The sequence below is a fragment of the Pseudophryne corroboree genome, chromosome 7, assembly GCF_028390025.1.
Source record: "Pseudophryne corroboree isolate aPseCor3 chromosome 7, aPseCor3.hap2, whole genome shotgun sequence".
In the NCBI taxonomy this organism is placed as follows: Eukaryota; Metazoa; Chordata; class Amphibia; order Anura; family Myobatrachidae; genus Pseudophryne; species Pseudophryne corroboree.
In genome coordinates this window covers 60,332,281-60,348,303 of record NC_086450.1, presented here as the reverse complement: position 1 = coordinate 60,348,303, position 16,023 = coordinate 60,332,281, and the positions used below count along the sequence as shown (strand labels likewise).

The 16,023-nt window shown below is 46.1% G+C and overlaps 1 protein-coding gene across 8 annotated transcripts in view; it reads left to right on the top strand.

Moving 5' to 3' along the window:
• Nucleotides 1-14,537, top strand: part of MLPH (melanophilin) — a 144,275-nt gene extending 129,738 nt beyond the window's left edge. For all 8 annotated transcript variants that reach the window (XM_063933204.1, XM_063933207.1, XM_063933203.1 and 5 more), the window contains 4 exons: nucleotides 206-298; nucleotides 2,297-2,354; nucleotides 9,534-9,625; nucleotides 11,873-14,537. In XM_063933204.1, coding sequence (XP_063789274.1) covers nucleotides 206-298; nucleotides 2,297-2,354; nucleotides 9,534-9,625; nucleotides 11,873-11,896 — 267 coding nt within the window. In that variant the 3' untranslated portion in view covers nucleotides 11,897-14,537. The remainder of the gene's footprint in view (nucleotides 1-205; nucleotides 299-2,296; nucleotides 2,355-9,533; nucleotides 9,626-11,872) is intronic.
• Nucleotides 14,538-16,023: the final 1,486 nt, after the last annotated feature.

Here is a 16,023-nt window from a genome sequence, read left to right as displayed (position 1 = left end):
TTGGCGGTCGTGATCCCGGCGCTGATGTGCTGAGTGCAGGGATCCCGACAGCCGGGATATCGAACGCTTCCCGTGATTAAAACGTATCATAAAACGTTTGGCACATGACTGAAATCTGAAATTACTGATGCTAAATACAATGATTGACCTTTTTTATGTTAGAAAGCTGTATAGCGTGATGACATTTGTCTGTGTTACTTATCAGAATGCTGCTCCAGCCATATCCCGAAGCAGAGAACCATTCCTGTCCACATCTCCAGAACCATACAACCTGACATCAACACCCAGCGAAGCCAAAGTTAGTAATCTGCTATATAAGTAGCACGTGTGGGAATGGTAATGTGTCCATGAAATATACTCTAGTAGGGGAATACAATTAAGCGCGGAAGAGTCTAAGAACCCTGTAGCGTGTTTTTTCCTGCAGCTGTGGGAATTTGCTATTCAATTGCAGGAAAGAAATCACGGTCTTTTTTTTTTTTTTCACGCGTTTTTCTGCAGAGAAAACCTCACACAGAGTTGAATTCCCCCTTAAGAGTCTCCTACATATGCACACAATGGACCCTGCCATCCCTTTACCCCGGACCTACAGCCGCAATGTGTAGCCCATAAGCTACAATGGGCTACTGCCATCTTCAGATGGTGGTAGCTGTGGGGCCAATATCTGGAATGCTTCTCATTCTGGAAATTGATTAAATCTGGCGGTATTGTATCTCCAATAGAAACCTATGGGGCATGTGGCTGCCGATGGGAATGGAGGGATCGCGGTAGGCATTAGAGAGATCTGCTGCGGTTCCTCCTACGTACATTCGGCGAATACTTAATATTTGCAGCTAACCCCCATAAATGGGTGTTTTAGGAGAAATAGCTGGAAATATTATTTTTTTATAAGAGGGCCCCCATGTGTCCTAGTGCTCTCATGCTTTCATAGGGAAATGCCTACATCCCGGATCGCGTAGTTGTCCTCGACGTTCAGGGGTTGTTCTGCGTATGGAGCACATAAAAATCAAGTAACTTTGCACCTAGACAAACAGAGGGCCTAATTCAGACCTGATTGGAACAGCAAACTTTTTCTCTACTGGGCAAAATCATGTGTACGGCGGGCGGGGGGCACAGATGTAAAATGTGCAGAGAGAGTCAAGGCCAGTACTCACTGGCCGATGTGGGAGAGATGTGTGCTGAGCGAAGCGCTCAGCACACATCTCTCCCACCGCTTAGCACAGCGCAATGTGTGCTGAGTGTGCGGGGCGGGGGGGGGGTTCATTTCACCCGGCGGGTGAAATGAGTGACCTGCTAGATTGGCCTGCACGGCAGGCCAATCTAGCACCAGCGATAGCGCTGCGCATCGCTATCGCTGTGGGGGCTACACATGGAGCAATCCTGCCTAAAATCTAAGCAATCTAGTCAGGTTGATTAGATTTTAAGCAGCGATCGCTCCGTGAGTACCCCCTTTAGATTTGGGTGGGGTGTGTTAGTGAAATCTAAATTGCAGTGTAAAAATAAAGCAGCCATTATTTACCCTGCACAGAAACAATATAACCCACCCAAATCTAACTCTCTCTGCACATGTTATATCTGCCCCACCTGCAGTGCACATGGTTTTGCCCATTAGAGAAATATATTGCTTTTGTGATCAGGTCTGAATTAGGCCCAATGTTTGAGTAAATCTGAGTTTGGACACATCCTTCCCAAATCCAATTCTCTCTGCACATTTTAACCCTCCCCCAAGTGCAGCATGGTTTTGCCAAAGTACAGTTACTTGCTTCTTTTTGTTTGCCCCCACCTCCGTATACTCCCCTCAATGTGCACCTAAATGTGGGCTAGGCCGTCGTGATCCCAACAGCCGGTATAATAACTACATCCCTTCTGTATAGAGAGTATTGCCTCTATGAAAGGGCCTAAATTCACAAAAACAATGTTAGGTGTTTTTAAATGTCTTATCCAAATGCACTGATATGCCAATGGAGAACCGCCTGCAAATGTTCCACTTTTCTTTTATCACCATCTATAATATCGCCTTCCAGACCTATAATGAATTAAATGTCTATAATTTCTACACGTCGGATTGTGTGCGGAGGACAATGTGGCATGTGTGTTTTGGTGTGCAAGTGTACATAATAGAGATGCAGCAAGTGGTCAGGGAGCAGATACATGTTTTCAAAGTGGAAGGTGTATCAAACCCCTGAGAGAGATAAAATGGAGAAGTTACCCATAGCAACCAGTTTCTGTCATCTCACTAAAGAGCTCAGGATCTTTGCTGGGCTGCGGATTTACGAATTATCTGTCTCCTTCCCATCAGATTCTGTCACTGCAGCAGGCACTCCAGAAAAAGTTCAATACAGATACAGACCTAACAGGTGAGTACAGTATGTATGCGGCTGACTCCAACCTTCTCCTGCCTGGTATCGTAGTGTGAACCTCCCACTTGTTTGCCTGAGTATGGCTTGTTGTGACAATGTTATACTATGCTGTGTGCCAATGTGGGAGCCTCTTCTGGGACTTCTTATCTGACACTGTGGCTCATTTTAGTGAGCCATTAGCATTTAAAAACGTAATCCATTTCTGATTTACTTCCAATATTGTATAACACCGACGTCTTCCCAAATAATGTTCAGACGTGTCATATTTGCAGAGCTGCAAACTGTCATTACCATCTGGTGTGATGGTATAAAGGCCTCCGAGGGGGAGGTGTATCAAGCCTTGCTGAAATATAAAGCAACCAACTCCTAACTGGCATTTCAAAGAGTGTTGCGGAGATTTATCAAAACTTGGAGCGATAAAGTGGAGAGAGTTAAAGTACCAACCAATCTCTCCTAGGCTTGATACATCACCCCCGAGTCTTTGTCCTACACGGCAAGACGATGCCTTACGCCGAGACCAATACATGATCACGTCTCATGAAATAAGTGACCTCAAATGGCTACAATCCAGACTACTACGCCTTTATACAATAAAAAAAATAATAATAATAAATATATATATATATATATATATATATATATATATATATATTAAAAAATGTATTCCAAGTCAGTATGTATAATGGTCAGGTCATAAGCATATTTATAGTTCTCAACGAATAATATTAACTTTTGCTTCATGTCCACATAGATCATGATGATTTCATATGATCAGTGTGATAGATCACCCCATGTCCCAGTCACCCCTGCTCTGTCTATACGTTGTTCAGGAAGTTGCACATGTAACATTCTGCAACACTCCCACTTTAGTGAAGGTGCTGATGGCATGTGACTGTTTCCTCCCCCCATGGACTAGCAATCGCTGTCACTGTCTACGCACAGAGCCGGAAAATCTTTCCAACACATATTACTGTTATGTTAAACCTTCGCTATAAACAGACAGAAATGGCTTTGACCTATAAGGCTTCAATTAACTTCCCTATAAACCTCCAATTTCATAGAGGCTTATCTCGCTGATTATTGCCCTGACCTGACTCTCGCTGCTCCTTCTTCTTATATAACGAGAAGTGGTCAGGAGAAAGTGTAGCGCATAATGCAGAACATTCCTCCTGCCGCAGCATCACTCTGTTGCTGAATATTATTTTATTGCTGAATATTATTTTACAATTCAGCTTTAAAGAAGAATGCTAGAATAGTATACAGAGACTGATCAACAAGTGTACAAGGCAAGACATAGCTACAAACAGCAGAGAATAAATACATACATACCAGTAGCGGATCTTGCTACGGGCACACAGGATTTTTGCCCGAGGTGCCGCCTTCCGGAGGGCGCTGGTGCCATTCGTAGGGCGCCGCGCCATGGCAAGATCCACTACTGTTGGTCAGTGCCCCCCGGTGCTGTGCGGCGCTGTGAAGGAAACTAGATGGGTAGATGCTACCTGTCTAGTTTCCCTTCGTGTAGAGGACCTTTGCTGTGCGGTGCGCGATGATGTCATCACGCACTGCACAGCATTGTGGGACTGGCACATAGATGCTAGGGGTCATAATTGACCTCTAGTGTCTATGCTGTACTATGGGAGAGACGTCATGACGTCTCTCCCATAGCTCCGAGGAGCGGCGCGGCAGAGGTCAGCAGCGGTCGGGAATCAGGAGCGGGGATAGTAAGTATTTAATTATTTTATTTATTTATTTTTATTTTTTAAGTGGCGCTACTCTACAGGGGGCACAATTCTACAGGGGGCACAAATCTACAGGGGGCACAAATGGGGGCACAACTCTACAGGGGGCGTAACTGACCACGCCCCTGCATGAAGCCACGCCCCTATTTTACAATACAATACATACATACACACAAATACATACATACATACATACATACATACATACATACATACATACATACATACATACATACATACAATACATAAATACTGCTACTTTTCAGCACATACAGAAGCCAAGGCTGTAGTACAAGGTCATTGCCAGTTAACAGCATGATAACAGAGGAGCCTCTGAAAAGATGGCTCACAACAATAATAACCCGATTTTTGTAACAATAACTATGTACAAGTATTGCAGACAATCCGCACTTGGGATGGGCGCCCAGCATCCACTACGGACTACGAGAAATAGAATTATCGCTAAGTAAATTCTTATTTTCTCTGACGTCCTAGTGGATGCTGGGAACTCCGTAAGGACCATGGGGATTATACCAAAGCTCCCAAACGGGCGGGAGAGTGCGGATGACTCTGCAGCACCGAATGAGAGAACTCCAGGTCCTCCTCAGCCAGGGTATCAAATTTGTAGAATTTAGCAAACGTGTTTGCCCCTGACCAGGTAGCTGCTCGGCAAAGTTGTAAAGCCGAGACCCCTCGGGCAGCCGCCCAAGATGAGCCCACCTTCCTTGTGGAATGGGCTTTTACAGATTTAGGCTGTGGCAGGCCTGCCACAGAATGTGCAAGCTGAATTGTACTACAAATCCAACGAGCAATAGTCTGCTTAGAAGCAGGAGCACCTAGCTTGTTGGGTGCATACAGGATAAACAGCGAGTCAGATTTTCTGACTCCAGCCGTCCTGGAAACATATATTTTCAGGGCCCTGACTACATCCAGCAACTTGGAGTCCTCCAAGTCCCTAGTAGCCGCAGGTACCACAATAGGCTGGTTCAGGTGAAACGCTGAAACAACCTTAGGGAGAAATTGAGGACGAGTCCTCAATTCTGCCCTGTCCGTATGAAAAATTAGGTAAGGGCTTTTATAGGATAAAGCCGCCAATTCTGACACACGCCTGGCCGAAGCCAGGGCCAACAGCATTACCACTTTCCATGTGAGATATTTTAAGTCCACAGTGGTGAGTGGTTCAAACCAATGTGATTTTAGGAACCCCAAAACTACATTGAGATCCCAAGGTGCCACTGGAGGCACAAAAGGAGGCTGTATATGCAGTACCCCCTTGACAAACGTCTGAACTTCAGGAACTGAAGCCAGTTCTTTCTGGAAGAAAATCGACAGGGCCGAAATTTGAACCTTAATGGACCCTAATTTTAGGCCCATAGACAGTCCTGTTTGCAGGAAATGCAGGAAACGACCCAGTTGAAATTCCTCTGTAGGGGCCTTCCTGGCCTCGCACCACGCAACATATTTACGCCAAATACGGTGATAATGTTGTGCGGTTACATCCTTCCTGGCTTTGATCAGGGTAGGAATGACTTCATCCGGAATGCCTTTTTCCTTCAGGATCCGGCGTTCAACCGCCATGCCGTCAAACGCAGTCGCGGTAAGTCTTGGAACAGACAGGGTCCCTGCTGGAGCAGGTCCCTTCTTAGAGGTAGAGGCCACGGGTCCTCTGTGAGCATCTCTTGAAGTTCCGGGTACCAAGTCCTTCTTGGCCAATCCGGAGCCACGAGTATAGTTCTTACTCCTCTCCGTCTTATAATTCTCAGTACCTTGGGTATGAGAGGCAGAGGAGGGAACACATACACTGACTGGTACACCCATGGTGTTACCAGAGCGTCCACAGCTATTGCCTGAGGGTCCCTTGACCTGGCGCAATACCTGTCTAGTTTTTTGTTGAGGCGGGACGCCATCATGTCCACCTTTTGGTTTTTCCCAACGGTTCACAATCATGTGGAAGACTTCTGGATGAAGTCCCCACTCTCCCGGGTGGAGGTCGTGCCTGCTGAGGAAGTCTGCTTCCCAGTTGTCCACTCCCGGAATGAACACTGCTGACAGTGCTATCACATGATTTTCCGCCCAGCGAAGAATCCTTGCAGCTTCTGCCATTGCCCTCCTGCTTCTTGTGCCGCCCTGTCTGTTTACGTGGGCGACTGCCGTGATGTTGTCTCTAGCAGATCCCACTGGACGGTTCTTGCGTGGAATCTGCCGAATGGGATTGCTTCGTAGGAAGCCACCATTTTTCCCAGGACCCTTGTGCATTGATGCACTGAGACTTGGCCTGGTTTTAGGAGATTTCTGACTAGCTCTGATAACTCCCTGGCTTTCTCCTCCTGGAGAAAAACCTTTTTCTGGACTGTGTCCAGGATCATCCCTAGGAATAGAAGGCGTGTCGTCGGGATCAGCTGCGATTTTGGAATATTGAGAATCCAACCGTGCTGCCGCAACACTATCTGAGATAGTGCTACCCCGACTTCCAACTGTTCCCTGGATCTTGCCCTTATCAGGAGATCGTCCAAGTAAGGGATAACTAAAACTCCCTTCCTTCGAAGGAGTATCATCATTTCGGCCATTACCTTGGTAAAGACCCGGGGTGCCGTGGACAAGCCAAACGGCAGCGTCTGAAACTGATAGTGACAATTCTGTACCACAAACCTGAGGTACCCTTGGTGAGAAGGGTAAATTGGGACATGTAGGTAAGCATCTTTGATGTCCAGAGACACCATATAATCCCCTTCTTCCAGGTTTGCAATCACTGCTCTGAGTGACTCCATCTTGAATTTGAACCTCTGTATGTAAGTGTTCAAGGATTTTAGATTTAAAATTGGTCTCACCGAGCCGTCCGGTTTCGGTACCACAAACAGTGTGGAATAATACCCCTTTCCCTGTTGCAGGAGGGGTACCTTGATTATCACCTAAAACTAAACTTTCACTAAGAAGCTCAGGAGAGCCCCTAGTGTGCACCCTTCTCGGCCGGGCACAAAAATCTAACTGAGGCTTGGAGGAGGGTCATAGGGGGAGAAGCCAGTGCACACCAGGTAGTCCTAAAGCTTTACTTTTGTGCCCAGTCTCCTGCGGAGCCGCTATTCCCCATGGTCCTTACGGAGTTCCCAGCATCCACTAGGACGTCAGAGAAATATATATACTTACTATCCCCGCTCCTGATTCCAGACCGCTGCAGACAGCCGCCGGCGCCGCTCCTCTCCTCGGAACAGCATAGACACTAGAGGTCAATTATGACCCCTAGCGTCTGTGCCATAATGCTCTGCGGTGCATGATGACGTCATCGCGCACCGCACAGCAAAGGTCCCCTCCACGAAGGGAAACTAGACGCGTAGTGTCTGGTTCCCCACACAGCGGAGGACCAGCGGGAGTCGCAGCTGGGGGCACAGTACAGTAGCGGAACTTGCCATGGTGTGGCGCCCTCCGGAAGGCGCCGGGGCCCTCCGGAAGGCGGCGCCCCGGGCAAAAGTCCTGCTTGCCCGTGGCAAGATCCGCTACTGACTGTATATGCTTATTCCACAGGTTTCTTATAACTCCTTACAAGAGGGGAAATTGGTAATGCTTTTACTGTATAAGTGTGATATTTTATATACATGCCCTACTTTATATGCGTATAGAATTTCACACTAAGATGCTGGTCATTAATGGGCATATTTATCAAGCCCCAGTAAGAATAATTTATCACTGCATACCACGACAATTATTTTTTTCAGGGCAATTTATCAATATTTAAGTTCCCTCTTCGTTACAACCGCTAACATAATCTACAGAGCTTGATAAATTATGTCCAATTATGTCATTTTTTTTATTTTTTTATATAAAAACAGTTTACTAAATCTGCCCCTAAATGGCCCATGCCGAATACCTTCACATAGGAGGAACTGCTGCCCCCTGCCAGGTCATTTAATGATCTTGTGTTTCAAAACTGTGCATCATTAGGGACTTAAAGTGGGTCATGGAGAGGTGGTGGAACTCATTAACCCGCCACATACCGCCCCCCACCCCCCACCCCCACACCACACACACATTGAGTGCTAGTGTTTTTGGCACCCCCCCTGCAAACTATAAATTCGTGCCCTACTTCTCATACTTTTTAAAGAGACATTGATCTCACAAAGAAGCAGCGTGGTCACACAATTGTGCCTCCTATTCAAATACACCACACAGTAGCACAATCTTATTCATATTACATGTCATGTAGTGCCCCTGATTCATATTACACAACATAGTAATGCCCTTATTCTAGTTATGTCACTCAGTAGTGCCCTTTATTCATTTTGCACTAAACAATGGTACTATTTATATATGTTATGCCACACAGTAGTGCCCCTTATATACAATGTCCACAGCAGTGCCCCTTGTACACAATTCCCACAGAAGTAGTGCCCCTTACACACAATGCATACAGTTGTAGTGTCCCTTACACATAATGACCACAGTAGTGCCGCTTATACACATAATGCCCTCAAAAGTGGCGCTTATACACAAAATGTCCACAGTACAGCTGCTTACATACAGAATGCCCACAGTAGTAGTGCTGCTTACACATAATGCCCACAATAGTAGTGTCCATAACACATAATGACCACCGTAGTTCCACTTAAACACATAATGCCCACAGTAGTGCCCCTTATACACATCTCTGCCTCTGTCACTCCAGCAGCTCACCACCTGTATCCCTCCAGCAGCTTTCCCACTTCTCTTGTCCCTCTAGCGCCCTCTCATCTTGTCTGCAAGATGCACAGAGCCTGCTCCTCTTCATGGCACTTCACTAGGACCTGAGGAGGAGATGAATGCTGTCCAACAGACACAGCGTATGTTAGTACCAGGAGGGGTGCGTTGTAAATGGAGGACGACCATTGAGCCATCAGGACCTGAGGAAAGGGGAGCTGGTTGCAGCTTATCCGTAACACTAGCGCCACCTGCTTCATCGATTGATCGTTGGTGATAGGACTGGCCTTTCTGTTGGAATTACTGTGCAGAGCAATGGAGGAGGTGGACCTAGTTCCCCCTACCATTACAAATGGTGGCACTCGGTTCCACCTCGTTCCCCTCCGCTTTAACCCCTGATTAGGGGTATCACTGAGGACTTCCCATGGTCCTCCCAGGGTCTCCCGTTATCCTGTTGAGAATGTATACAGACCACATTAAGCACCGTTCCAGCACAGACACACATCTGTAACCTCACAATGACACTTTCGGCATATACTGTATATTGTACCTCTGATTTGTAATATATCCGCAGTAAATGAGAAAACAGATTGAGTGGAGATGAGTGGAAGACGTGTTCTAAATGAGTCCAGGCCACAAGATAAATGAGTGAAACGAGGAGTATAAAGGAAGCACTGGCATGTCGCAACATTGCATAGAGGAAGCTTTGCAGGCTGTGCATCTTCTGAGCCCCAGTTTCATCTACTGTATTTTCTCTCCCTCTTTTCAGATGAAGCCTTTGGGCGAAATGCACTTTATCGTGGCTCCCTGACGCAACGGAATCCAAATGGAAAGAACAGATCAATCGACCGTGTCTTTGCTGTAAGTGGCTGAGCTGGAATTATGGGATGCAGTGATGAGCTACCAGTGTGATGGATTCAGTATGATTTATCGGCGGACGGGATGTCCGCTGTCAGTATCCCAACAGCGGCATCCCATCTGCCAGTATGCCGGCAGCGGGGCGAGCGCAAAGAGTCCTGTTGCGGGCTCGCTGCACTCGCCATGCTGAAGGCGAGTGCTGAGCTCACCACAGGATCTATTCCCACTCTATGGGTGTCGTGGACACCCACGAGTGGGAATAGCCCTGTTGCACCAGGATTTCGCCTGGCGGCATTGTCAGCTGTCTGGATTCTGGCGTCTGTATCCTGACCGCCGAGAGCCGGCAAATTAAACGCATCCCAGTGTGATACCCACCCTGTATTTTAGAAATTAAAAGGCATCCAGAGATTTTTACACACACCGCACATGTGTTGTGGGCTGCATACACATCCACACGGATGTACATATGATTCAGAACTGTACACTGCAGCCACTAAATGGGCATTTCTGAGTGGTAACGGGCGGATGAGAGAACTGTTCCGTGGTGTGTCAGGGCATAACATGGGCGTGCACCCTGAGTTACTTGCTATTCTGAGTCGTATGCACTCGGCATTCGCTGTAAGGGACGGCTGCTCTCGTGTATGGATGAATTCGGTTGGGCGTTTTGTTACATTAGCATTCCGTTCACAGCAGGAATCCAGAGTCAAGTTCACATTATGCGGGTAATTCAGACCTGGTCACTGCTGTGCGTTTTCTCACAGCAGGCGATCAGATCTGAACTGCGTATGCACCGCAATGCGCCGGCGCGTCGGACGACTGCACCAGGCATCGGTGCCTAGCAATGGGATGGTGCGAAAAAAAGCGAACGCTCTGCGATTGACAGGAAGAGACCGTTTGTGGGTGGCAACTGACCGTTTTACAGAAGTGTCCGGAAAAACGCAGGCGGGACCAGCCGGGAGGGTGTCTGACGTCGGCTACGGCCCCGATCAGCAGGATTACATTGCAGAGGAAGAGTAAGTCCTGGGCTGAGCAGAGCCTGCACACACTGATGTTTGTGCAGCTCCGCTCATGAAGCGATCGCACACCTGCACAGCATTTTTCCACTCCCCCTATAGGCGGCGACTATCTGATTGCAGGGCTGCAAAAAACGCAGCCCTGTGATCAGGTCTGAATAACCCCCTACATACGATTCAGAATAAGGGCCATAGTTTATACAAGTTGAGTATCCCATATCCAAAATGCTTGGGACCAGAAGTATTTTGGATATCGGATTTTTCCGTATTTTGGAATAATTGCATACCATAATGAGATATCATGGCGATGGGACCCAAGTCTAAGCACAGAATGCATTTATGTTACATATACCTTATACACACAGCCTGAAGGTAATTTAATACAATATTTTTAATAACTTTGTGCATTAAACAAAGTGCCTAAATCAGACCTGATCTCTGGGCTGGTAATTTTGCTGTCCTGCAACCAGATAGTCTCCACCTAAGGGGAGTGTAAATTCTCCCATGCACGTGTGCGATCGCATGTGTACGCTGTGCTACAAATGTCCCTCAGTCAGCGGAACAGCTGCAAATACGTTCGCCCCTCACTCACCATCGAATGTTTTTACCAGTGTGCGGTGTGTGTGCGCAGCCCAGGACTTACTCCTACCGTGCGATGAGAACGGGCTGATCGGGGCACACTCTGACACTCCTAGAAAACGGCCAGTTACCACCCACAAACGCTCTCTTCATGTCAATCAGCATGTGAATGGCTGTGCTATTGAAATTTTGGCACCAGGTTGTCGCTGTTCGGCAATGCCTGTTGTTTGGCGACGCGTGTGCGCATTGCGATGCATAGGCACGCACATTCAACTGATAATCGCCTGCTGTGAGAAAATGCACAGCAGCAATCTGGTCTGAATCGGGCCCAAAGTTTGTGTACATACACACGATTCATTTATGTTTCATATACACCTTTGTGTACATTGAGCCATCAGAAAACAAAGATTTAGCTATCTCCGTCTCGCTCCAAAAAATCTGTATTTCGGAATATTCTGTATTTCGGAATAATTGGATATGGGATTCTCAACCTGTACTGTATGCCAGGATGGTTTCTTTGAGTAAGCCTCTTGTGTTCATGGAACATTGCACTTTCAGTGAGGACATTGTGAACCCATAAGACGCACACAGTACGCGTTAGGCTTTAAGTCAAATGAAAACAAAGCCTGAAAGTTATTATCTTGCACTTGTCTTGCAGAAACCTGTGCTCAGCCAGAGATGAAAGCTGGAACGAGGTTTCCTACTCACCTGATCATTGTCCTACATGTACACCAGGAGAATAAGATCCTGCACCAGCCACAGAGGCAGCGTGTTATGTGTGTGTGTGCATGTCTGCTATCAGTCTCCGGGGCCTGGGTTATGCAGGACACAATAATAAATGAAAATATAATGGTCCTATATAGAGTCACAGATATTTTAAGTAGCACACGCATTTTACCACAAGTGTAGAAGAATACGCAATATATATTTACAGTACATTTTTATCTTAGAATTCTAAGAAATCAGAGGGACATATAACACTTCTTTCTTATACTACACATCAAACATGTCACATGTTATCAGAAACATATAAACATGTCACTGCCCTGACTAACACGCTATAATAACCATATAAACATGTCACTGCCTCGACTTACACGCTATCAGAACCATATAAACATGTCACTGCCCCGACTCACACGCTATCAGAACCACATAAATATGTCACTGCTCTGACTCACGCTATCAGAACCATATAAATAGGTCACTGCTCCGTCTCACACGCTATCGGAACCATATAATTGTACATAGAGCCGAGGGAAACACGACAAATGATAGGGATCGTTAGAAGCGAATTCCTGTGATGTCCATTTCCAAGATTCCGAAACTATATCAACAACCGCAACTTTATATGCGTTAGATTACCCACTGATTTTGCTGATTGTTTTTAGGGTACGCAGTTGCTATCGGTGACATACATATAATCTATAATCGCTAATTAGCTATATGACTGATACATTCTTTCTGAGCCTCATTTAATGATAATTCAGCACTTGTGGGTATAATGTAGCCAGGAAAACCAAAGAACATTGTTATATTGTGTTGTGTCTGTTGCTTTCTGCTTTTACGTGTATGCATTTATCGAACGTCTGTATAAAATGTAACCTGCTCCTGATTTCACTGTAAAATGGTTGTAATCAAGAGTCCCATTAGGTGCTCCCTACGGTTCATGTCAAACTTGCACCCCCAAACTTTTGCAAAATGACTCATTGGAGAGATGGTTCATTGGGATTGTGTTTATTACACAAGTTGCTTTTGTGTACTGTAATGTTTTTACTATATGGGCTTTTGTGTCATTGGCGCACTTAGGAGGGGTTTCGACTGCCTGGTCACACCTCGCCCATGCTAATGAGACCACCTCCAGTATGCTCATCAAAAAGAAAAAAAGAAGGTGGGCAGTCCCGGAACTGTCCCTTCTATGACTTTGAAACGGTATGGGCGCATGCAGGCTATTGTAGTGCATGGCCTGTACCTTTTCTATGGTGGCTCCAAAGGAACAGAACGGTCTAATCGGGGTTGCCTCAATGCACTATGAAAAAAAAAAGAGAGAGAGACAAGAGAAAAGTGACAGGAAGAGAATAACAAGAGACAGCGAGGGAACGGAGAGTGTGTAAAGTAATTAAGGACCTGATTCAGAGATGTACGTTAATACAATTGCAGCTGCGAATTTGTACGCAGCTAATATGCAAAAATATGCTAATGCTGTACCCACCTAGAAATGTATTCATACACCCAACGGCGTCTTCGCAGATCCAAACAACTGCGTACAAATATATGCAGCAGTGGTCGCAGATCCTTCGACAACGCACTCCTGGAATAAGCCTATGGTCGTGCACAATGCCAGGGGGAACTGAGACGCTGGCACACTGTTTTCTGTAGAAGGGAGCGCAGCTGTAGGCCGACACACCCCAAAATTATTGTGGTCCCTTGGTGGATGCACAGTGCGACCATGATGCACACGCAATCGCTTGACTCCATAACTATTCGCATTGTGCACAACTTTTAATCAGGCCCTTAAGAGTGGTGATTAAGGAGTCTATGTACTAAGCATTGGAAAGAGATAAAGTGGGTTCTATCTACTAAGTCTTGGAAAGAGATAAAGTAACAACCAACCAGCTTGTAACTCATTTTTCAAAAAACATCCTGTATCATGAGACTTTGGAGCTGATACTTTATCCCTCTCCAATTTATCCCCCTCCAAGGCTTAATAAATAGACCCTCAAAGTACCAGACAATAACTCCTAACTGCCATGTTACAGGCTGTGTTTGAAAAATGACAGGAGCTGATTGGTACTTTATCTCTCTCCGAGATAGACCCCTATGAAACTTAGGTGGAGTTGAAGGGTAGAAAAGGGCTAAAGGATGAGGCTATAAATGGAACAAAAGAATACGTAGAAATAGAAGGATAGAATGGAGGAATTAAGGAAAGGAAGGGGATCCCCCTTCCTCCATAGCATGGGCTGTGTGTTGCTTATTAACATGGAAAAGGCAGTTGTTAGAGGGTTCCCCAAGCAAACATTTAAAAAAAAACCCTCTACAAATCCTGCATTTATCCCCGTGGTGTGCGTATCCTCAGAAAATGCACCCAGATGGCAGAAAACGCTCCCACTGAAAGCAGGGAACGGCTCCCAGTTACCAGCGGCTCCTGAGCTCTGCTGCCAGCCACTAATATTGAGCTTCTAGTTGAGTCCCGTTTCTGAGAACCTAAGACCGTTGTTTTCAAATAAGCAAACAAGCCGCCAAACTGCATTTCTGTGCATCTGCCATTGACCCCTAATGTTATGTTAGTATTTTAAAAAAATAAAATAGTTGTGTATTCCAAATATTGTGTTTGTTCTGTTCTGTCATTAATGAATGGTAATCTCAATTAAGCATGTTTTTCTAATCCTTTTAAAATCAGGGCCCTCATTCCGAGTTGTTCGCTCGCAAGGCGATTTTAGCAGTATTGCACACGCTAAGCCGCCGCCTACTGGGAGTGAATCTTAGCTTCTTAAAATTGCGAACGAAAGATTCGCAATATTGCGATTACACATCTCGTAGCAGTTTCAGAGTAGCTTCAGACTTACTCGGCATCTGCGATCAGTTCAGTGCTTATCGTTCCTGGTTTGACGTCACAAACGCACCCAGCGTTCGCCCAGACACTCCTCCGTTTCTCCAGCCACTCCAGCGTTTTTTCCGGAAACGGTAGCGTTTTTTCCCACACGCCCATAAAACGGCCTGTTTCCACCCAGTAACACCCATTTCCTGTCAATCACACTACGATCGCCTGAGCGAACAAAAAGCGGTGAGTAAAAATCCAAACTTCATAGCAAATTTACTTGGCGCAGTCGCAGTGCGGACATTGCGCATGCGCACTAAGCGGAAAAACGCTGCGATGCGAAGAAATTTTCCGAGCGAACGACTCGGAATGACCTCCCAGACACATAAAATTCAACACACAACATATTTAATGAATTAACAGTATGAAATTCAGATGGAGTACAACATACACATACAATATAATACAAGGGGTTTCCCCTGGCAACCTCCCTCTCTTCTCTCTCCTGCCAGTGTTGGTGCCGATAACAGGACAGCCGCATTAAAGTGTCTAAGGATATAAGTGACGGTTTTAAGGACTCGCTGCATTGTTTAACCTTCCTCACAACTTTTCAGGTTCACAAGAGAAAGTCACAAGAGAAAGTCACCCCTCTCAGGGGTATGGTCACGCATGACAGTGACCTGGCCAGTGCTTACAAGGTGTTGGGTTATCCCTGTCCTCCCCCATCCACCATTAAACCACCTTTTGCTTGCTGAGCACGCAATGGAGGGTGAGCACAGCACCTGTATACCAGGGATGCATATCTATGGTCAATCTTCACAGGGGCGGATACAGAAGAAAATGAAACGGTAATAGTTATATTTACATGCACTTAAGGCACACATGCTCACAGATAAGGGGTGTGTTATCACAGGGGGCGTGGCCTCAAAGAATACGCCATCAGGTAATGATTGGCTGTAGGAGCGCATCCTGGTTTATTGCCAATGTTTCACCATGATGAAAAGGCTGATTGGGCCTTGAAATGTTGGTCACCTGTTCCATTAGTTATGGGAGCCTGGAAGGCACCACCCCAGTACAATATAATTATTATAGTTTTTAGTTGGTGGCGGCAGGTGCAGCATACTTTGTTTTGGGCACTGCACTGAGACTCAGACTGCAGGACACGAACTGCCCATCTCTGATTAGCAGAAGCAGCCAGCTGGATCTCCAACAAGCAGCATAAGACATCTGCAGGACAGCCCTGTCACAATCACACGGGCCGCCTTCTCAAA